This window comes from Macrobrachium nipponense, chromosome 3, assembly GCF_015104395.2.
Source record: "Macrobrachium nipponense isolate FS-2020 chromosome 3, ASM1510439v2, whole genome shotgun sequence".
NCBI classification, from domain to species: Eukaryota; Metazoa; Arthropoda; class Malacostraca; order Decapoda; family Palaemonidae; genus Macrobrachium; species Macrobrachium nipponense.
Window position 1 is genome coordinate 28,133,851 of NC_087202.1, and position 8,256 is coordinate 28,142,106.

The window sequence follows — 8,256 nt, forward strand, 5'->3', positions numbered from 1 at the left end:
GACTGAGAGGAGCTTCTCTGGCGAAGAAAAACGAGGAAATCCGCTACCTGCTGAAAGAGTGGCTCTGAGAGGAGATAGACCCCGTCTACGACACCAACCACAGAAGACGGCCACTTCCCCTGGTACACAGCTGCAGAGGACTGACGGACGTTTCCAGCCATCTCTGTTGCTGCGCTACGAGAAAAGCCTCTCGTTTCGCAAGAGATGGTGGATAACAGCCAGCCGTGAAGACGTAGGGACTGGACTGCTCGGTGGTACCGCTCGCGTGTGGCTGGGCGAGAAGGTTGTGCCAAGGGGGAATCTCTCTCGGTTCTCCTGCGAGAAGAGCCAGCAGGTCCGGATACCAAATGGCCTGTGGCCATTTGGGAGCCACCAGGATCATCCTGAGATTCGGGTGACCAGCGCTCGACTGATCACCTTGCGAATCAGGCTGAACGGGGGAAAGGCATAGGCGAAGAGAGTTGTCCCACGGGTGTTGAAGAGCGTCCTCTGCAGCTGCCCATGGGTCCGGCACGGCCGAGAAGAACACCTGGAGCTTCCTGTTGTGCCTGGTGGCGAACAGATCCACGATGGTCGCCCCCACAGGTCGAAGAGCCTTTCCGCCACGTCCTGGTGTAGAGACCATTCGGTCCCTATCACCTGATCCCGACGGCTGAGCGTGTCTCTACTACATTCCTCTTCCCTGGGAATGTAGCGTGCCGACAGCTCTATTGAGTGTGCCTGAGCCCACTCGTGCACCTGCCGAGTCAACTGGTACAACGGGAGAGACACTAGGCCCCCCTGTTTGTTGACGTAAGCCACCACCGTGGTGTTGTCGCACATCAACACACTGAGTTGTCCCATCAAGCGGTCCTGAAACTCTTGGAGAGCGAGGAAACGCTGCCTTGATTGTTCCAGAAACATTGATGTGAAGGTGCTTGTCCGTTCTCGTCCCACACTCCTGAAGTCAGCAACTCCTCCAGGTGTGCGCCCCACCCATCCCATCGGTCGATGCGTCTGAGAACAGCTGCATTGTCCCGGGGGGGGAGTGCGCAGTGGCACTCCTCTTAAGAGGGTTCCTGTCGTCGAGCCACCAGGCTAGGTCCTGCCTCACCTCCTGTGTCAGTGACACTGGAAAGTTCTTGGGGGATCCGTCGCCTGTGACCAACTCTCCTTTAGTCTCCACTGAAGAGACCGCAGGTGAAGACGCCCCGTGAGGGACTAACTTCTCGAGTGACGACAGGTGTCCGATCACGACTTGCCATCGCTGAGCTACCTGTTGCCTGCCGACAGGAACTGGTTGGCTGCCTCCCTGAATCTGCTGATCCGCGAGTGCTGGGGGGAAGACTCGCCCTGCTACCGTGTCGATCCAGCATACCCAGGTACTTCATCCTCTGCTTGGGCTCGAGATCGGACTTCTCGAAGTTCACAACGATCCCCAGATCGCGACAGAACTCGAGCAGTCGATCCCTGTCCTGTAGCAACTGCGAGCGGGAGCTCGCCAGGACTAACCAATCGTCGAGATACCTCATCAGACGTATCCCGTGCGAATGGGCCCAAAGCAGACACCAGAGTGAACACTCGCCGTGAACACCTGTGGTTCGGTGAGAGACCGAAGCCAGTGCCCTGAACTGGTACACCGTCCCGTCGAGGATGAAGCGGAGGTATTCTGGAGGACTGATGAATGGGTATTTGGAAATACGCATCCTTCAAGTCCCACCGAAAGCATGAAATCGTTCTCCCTGATGGAGTCGAGCACTGAGTGTGCCGTTCTCCATCGTGAACCGGGTGTGGCTGCGAACAAACCGGTTCAGGGGAGAGAGATCTATCACCGGGCGCCAGCCTCCGTAGACTTTTCCACCAGAAGAGTCGGCTGTAAAAGCCCGGTGACTGATCCGTGACGATCTCTACAGCTCTCTTGCTCAGCATGGTCTTGATCTCCTTCTGAGTGCTACGTCCTTCGATGACCCTGGAACGTACGACTGCTGTTGGACCGGGTTTGGAGGTGAGGGGTGGCCGAGATTCGAGGGTAATAGATATCCCTCCCGAAGGACATCTACAATCCAGGTCTCGGCGCCGTAGCGCTGCCAAGTTGCCCAATGGCTGGCCAGGCACCCCCCCACACTTCCGGCAGGCAGGTGAGGGGGAACGCCGTCCCTAGCGTTTCCCCCCTTTCTTCGACTTCTTCCCAGAGCCTCCACGGGATGAGGAGGGCTGGGAGGAGGGCTGGTTACGGCTCCCCTTGTTAGAAGTCAAGAAGAAGACAGAGTCTTTCCCGGGCTTCGACGCAGCTACCGTCTTAGCAGCCGAGGAAGCTAGCCGAGCTCTTAGACTTGGCCGCAGTCCGAGGCTGCCCAGAAGCCTTCGAGACTGCCTGGTGAACCAGACGGTCACTGTCATCAGTGCGTCGTCTGTCCACCGCAGCGTCCACCATCTCTCCTGGGAAGAGAGACGTGGAACTCCGTAAAGGTCCGTTTCTAAGCCCCAACAGCCGCCTCACGCCCGGGAACCGCCCTGGAAACCCGAGTAAGGACAGCTCCCCTTCGTCGGAGAACCAGGTTGCCCACAGGTTCACCGTCTGGTGGGCAAGGAAGGAGATGGCTCTTCCCCCAGACTGGCAAAAGTCTCCTGAAGGCCGAGTCATCTTCGGGAGAAATTCCCCGGAGTTGGCTGCGACCTTAGATACTGTGAGGGACCACAGATCTAGCCAGGAGACGGCCTGGAAAGCTGCCATGGCGGTAGATTCCAGGCCGAGTGCCTCTTGCTCTGCGAGAACCACAGGTTCTCGACAGGAGCTGTTGCAGAGACACACCCGGAGTCAACCTAGCTAACTCCGGGTTCACCTGTTTTGGCGGCATCGGGTCTTCAGATGGCACGTAAAACCGCCGCTGTCGTAGCAGAGGAGGTGGAAGCAGCTTGCTCGACCTGCCAGACTTGAGCGAACCGTCTTGTCCGGAGACAAGCGATTCGGAACCTGGTCCAGCACTGAGTCCAGCAAGCTCGGAACGCGGCAAACCCACCGTCGGTCTGGGTTCCCTCTTCTCGGGCCCCAGAACGACTCGAGCCGGGACGTGGGCTCGGATGGTGGGAGCGGCGATCCTTCCCCGAGGTCGTTGTGCTGACGAATCAGCGCAATAACCTCGGCAAAGTTGCTCTGGATCTCGGGCGTGATAGCATCCTGTGGAGTCGGACCGTCCAGTCCCTCAAACAGGAGTACCTCCGAGACCCTCCTCCCTCAAGGAGAGGAGCAGCGACAGCCCCCTCTCGGTCTCCTCCAAACCACCTTTGTGCGTACGACCTGGCTGGTCCGAGAACCGAAGCCGAGCCTGGTACGTACGACGACGTGCGGGATCCTGAGGGGCGCACCCCTCACGATCACTCCTCAATACCTCGCCCCCTCCCGTGTAACCCGAGGAGGTTGAAGGTATGGGAGAGGCAGACCTGACGCTCTCTCCTCGCTCACTGGCAGAACCAGCGGGCTTGGAGGACTGCAGGCGATCGCCAACCCGCGTGGCGATCGCGGTGCATGACCTGCGTCCTATCGAGCCGTCTCGCTGTGGAGAACGGCTGGTACCGAGAACAGCGGCCCCACCCCGGTCTCGTTGTGTCAGAGGAGCTGGTGCTGGTCGCCGTACCCGATCGCTCTCTGTGAGAGCGACGGTTCAGGCGACCGGCGGAGCTCCACTGTCACGGTGAGATCGGTGCGTATCCTCACGGTGCTGCGTCAGTTCGCTGGTACCAGCCGTGGCTGGTGCCTGGCGAACGGGGGGGGGGACCTCTTCCCAGCCTCAGCCCGTGGCCGGTCATGGACCGTCACGTCAAGATCCCGGGTAGCCAGCCGCTCGCCGTGAGAGCGAGAGCTGGTCCTTGGTGATAGTCGTGTGAGCGGCTGTCACCAGTCTTCCGCTCCGTGCCGTGAACCTGACGCTGAGCGGACTCAGGAGGTCTGGTTCCTGGCTGCACGGTCGCTGGTAGCGACCGTACACTCGGTACCTCTCGCGAACGAGCGGCCGAGCCGGATCCTGCTGCTGTGGCCGAACCACTAACAGCAGGTGAGGCAAGTGCCAGGTTGTTTAGCCCGGCACCCCTCTGGCCCCGTCCCCAGTAGTCTTCTTCCTTGCGGAGAGAGGACGGGTCCTGCTCCCGAAGGAGCAGGCGACCAGCGGAAGAACCCCCCGTCTCACCAGAGCGAGACGGGCCCTTAGAAGCTCCCAAGAGGAGATTCTTAGGGGGGGGGGAGGCGACACCTTCTTCTTCTTAGGCGGGGGAGCCTTAGAAGAAGAAGGGGAAGAGGCGGCAGACGACGACGACGACGAAGAAGACGATGAAGACGACGACGACACCTTCCTCCTCTTCTTCTTCTTCTTCGTCAACCTCCTCAGGACCGACGTCAGATCTGTCATCCAGGACGGAGCCGGGGCTGCTGTTGCCGAAGCAACAGGGCCCGGACGTACCTGTCCGAACAGACCAGCATCGGGAGCAGCGGCGCCAGGAACAGGAACAACATCAGCAGGTGCGAGCATCACAGGAACGGCAGTCGAGACGGCAGGAGCAGGAACAGGAACAGCAGCGGTGGTCACGGCAGGTACGGCAGGCTGTGTGGGCGGTACAGATTGTCGAACCAGCGGCACAGACGTCATCGGCACCGGTGGGAGGTCCAGGGGCGAGCTCTTCGGGCACAATGAAGTCCGGATTCGCTGGCAGCACGGCAAACCCAGGGGGGTGGCGGCATCACACTCCCCCTCCCGAGTTACGGCGACTGGCCCCTGCACCGATGTTGTGGGTGTTACAGAGACCGCGTGCTGGGTGTACACCAGGTGGAGGAGGTGACGCGTAGCCGGGTGTTGTCAGGGTCGTGGTGGTGGTTGTGACCGTTGCATGAGTAACCGCCACGGAGCCAGCCAGATGATAGAGCAGCCCCTGGACACTCGGCACGCCCTGCAGCCCCAACGCGATCCCGCCCACACCTGTCCGAGGTCATCCTTCACGGCAACCGCACCTGAGGAGTCAAAAGTCGGGTGATTAGGGGGATCCTCTACCCGCCGCTTCGCGCGAAGACGAGCGGTATAGAGGACCCAAGAATACAACTCAACTCTACGTCAGGGAATCTAGCGCCCTCCTCCACACTCGACACGTCAGGAGAGGAGAAGGACCTAGACACCCCCCCCGTGGAAGTCGCGAGACGTGGAAGTTGAGCGGGTGCGGCAGGAAAGAAGACGAAGTTTCCGTCACCAAAGGAGTCGCGGGAGAGCTTTCCGACGATCCTGTTTTGCAGGCCTTCGCTTCTTCCTGCCCTCATACAAAGTCCACTGCGCCTCCCGACCAGTCATTACACACATCACAGGGCTCGGCCCGGGTGCATTCGCGCCCCCGACACCGAGCACACAAAATATGAGGGTCAATCTCCGGGAACGATCTAAACTTCCCGCATTTGCGCCCTTCGATACCCGGGGCAAAGTCTCCTTGGGGTAGCGAGGCGAGGAGATTCCATCATTATTCACTTGAAAGCCGTATTAATATATAAAGAGAGAATAATTGTACTTACAATACTCTTTCATACACAATTACAACCAACTTAGAAAGCAAACGACGAGCAGCGGGCAGAGAGCGAAACACACACGTCCATCCACTGTGAGGCCGAAAGCAAAAGTGGTTTGTTTACCTCCCAGTCGCGCGCTGCGCGCGCCTGTCGGACAAGCAGTTAACTACCGAACCCCTTGTTCGAAAGCTTACGACCTATCCAGCTGCCGCTAGTACCTTCCTATGTAAAAGGACCGAAGGTTTGTATGCCGTGTCCGAACCAAGATAATATTTATGTATATATACTTTCAATACATAGGCTAATTTCACCAATTTCCACATTTTGTGTAAGTCTTATACCCAGTTTGGAGGGTGAACACATACCAATTGGCAACAGAGAGAGAGAGAGAGAAAGGAAGGTGAAGGAAGGAAGAAGGACAGGGGAGGCGGTGGAGGTGGGGGAGAGGGTAGGTGGGAGCTTTTTACGCAGTGTTCGCATCCAGTTTCTGGATAATGGAGTTTTTGTCTCTTGGTACAAAGACAAGTGTCATTATTCTTTATGATTAGTGATTCACGATACCCTTATAAATTACGGCACTGGGTGTAATACACTATAGCAAAATCTCGTTCTGATACGAGTGTTCGTTACAGAAATATTGCCAAAAAACGTGCTTGCACTGTTTCTGAAACCCATAGGTAGTAGGTATGCTGCTTGGTTGTCAATCAAGTTTTTTGTAATCAGTTATTTTTTACAAGCTAGCTATTGTATAAATTTGTATTTTTCTCAATCAAAACATATGCCCCTCAATCCTAACTTTCCTCTTTTAACGACTTTCTGGTCATTTCTTATGGTGCGAAAACAGACAGATGTCTAGGGAGCGAAAGCGATTGCGTCACACTACGGCGGTAATCCGGCAGTAAAACATCTTCATATATCCACAAAGTAAATAATAAAGATATATATGCGCATTACGATTATAACAATTACATGAATAGCTGATAACAATCAGCGTGAATAACTGGTAAACTGTTCGCAAGAAAGTTGAGTATAGCATTTCATTTACAATAGGTACAATAATTCCGAAAAATAATTACTTACATTTGCATCAGAATTGAGTTACTTTTTCAATAACGAATATTTTCAAATTAATCATCATAAATATGTAAAATATTGATGTTTAACTATTTTATTAAAAATAATTATCTAGTGCAACGCTTCGTCGTCGTCTTCTATTCCAAAAACCAGTAGTTTCCTTAAAGACGTCGTGGTTAGGGAACATGTTCCGATTGTTGTGATGAAAGTGCCCCAGCGTTTATGGGTTCAAGTGGTGTGTGGATTTATCACAGGAAATGGGAAGTCTGTTGACACAAGCGACCCTGCAAACATCGAGATGGCGTCAATCTTCTAAAATATTTAAGCGTAAGTAAAAATTTTGAAAGCGTTTTGGTGAGATATGCACTGCGTTGGCCACCCTTTTCACTACCCTCTGTTTAAAGCTTTAAATTTGGCCTTAATTTCTAACTTTGGAGAAAATACTTACTTCGAAAGGTCGAAAGGAGAGTAGAGGTCTTTACCTCCGTGTCTCACCAACAACAAGTAGTGACTGATGCCCATCTCCAGTGTAAGGACGCGTTATAAGTACTTTTTCAGAGTGGCCGTGACCGTCGGTGTGTTGAGCCGGTCCATGCGGTTGTTTACCCTACCTAGCTAAAGGGAAGTGTAGAAAGGCGGGAACAAGTTCCCCAGAACAACAAAAACCTAAACTTTCCAAGAATGTCCATGCCCTGACCTGGCCAGAGGCCATTTGCCCTCAATGGGAAATCACTACATAGCTTATCTAAAAGGTTTGCCTAGGTCGCCACTACCTACTAGGCTACCTTATCTCTAGGTAGTCTAGGATAAAACCTCCACTTGTTCTGCTAGCTAGCCTAGCTACCTATTCCATTCCGCGTACCTAGGTACTAGCCTATATAGCTAGTACCTAGCTAGCTAGGTAGGTTAGTTTCGTGAAGAAAAACTTATCTCGAACTAACAGAGCCTGAACAACTAAGAAAAATCTTACCATTTTTACTCAGTTTTGAGGTGAATGCTTTTCGTGGGTAGGATTTACTTAGTGTACTATCAGAACAAATACATAACAACAAGGTACGTTTGCTGGATGTGCAGTCTGTTATTAGTATTAAAAGATGAAGGCTCTATAACGGCTCCCTGACGTGGTTCCATTAACCTGCCTTCTCTCACTACATCTCTTTGGTTAAAAATATCATTATCGCCATTATTACTGTAGTAATAAGAAATCGTAATCTTCATCATTGTCAGTATGTTAACTTATCACTGTTGTCATCATCATATTATCATTATGTCCATCATACTCATACTCATCATCAGTTTCACCACTGACGTCATTACCATCACACTTGATGCCGTTGTGCCAATATTCTTGTTAAAATAAGCCGGCACAAACTCATATATCTAGAGTCACTTATATCTCTCATATCAAGAGTCACTCATCGCTGAATTGATCTATTCATAGAATCTGAACACGATCATATAACCGTGTAAGCCATTCATTATGTCGTCCAATGTTTATTATCTTTAGATTTCACAATAGAATTATTTTCACTTGCAAATCAATGAAGCATATAGTCTTAGTTCTAAAACCTTGCATAGCTTGTTGACATGAATGTTTTTCAATATGCAGCAATATTTAGCATGAATAACCAAACCCAACGGAACTTCTGTTGTAATGCATACCT

General features: G+C 53.0%; 1 protein-coding gene across 1 annotated transcript in view; it reads right to left on the reverse strand.

Annotated features, from left to right (window-relative positions):
* LOC135221672 (pre-mRNA-splicing factor ISY1 homolog) overlaps window positions 1–7,696 on the reverse strand; it is a 214,129-nt gene extending 206,433 nt beyond the window's left edge. The window contains exon 1 of the mRNA XM_064259392.1: window positions 7,563–7,696. Within this exon, the coding sequence (XP_064115462.1) occupies window positions 7,563–7,565 (3 nt within the window). The 5' untranslated portion in view covers window positions 7,566–7,696. The remainder of the gene's footprint in view (window positions 1–7,562) is intronic.
* Between the last annotated feature and the right edge of the window lie 560 nt (window positions 7,697–8,256).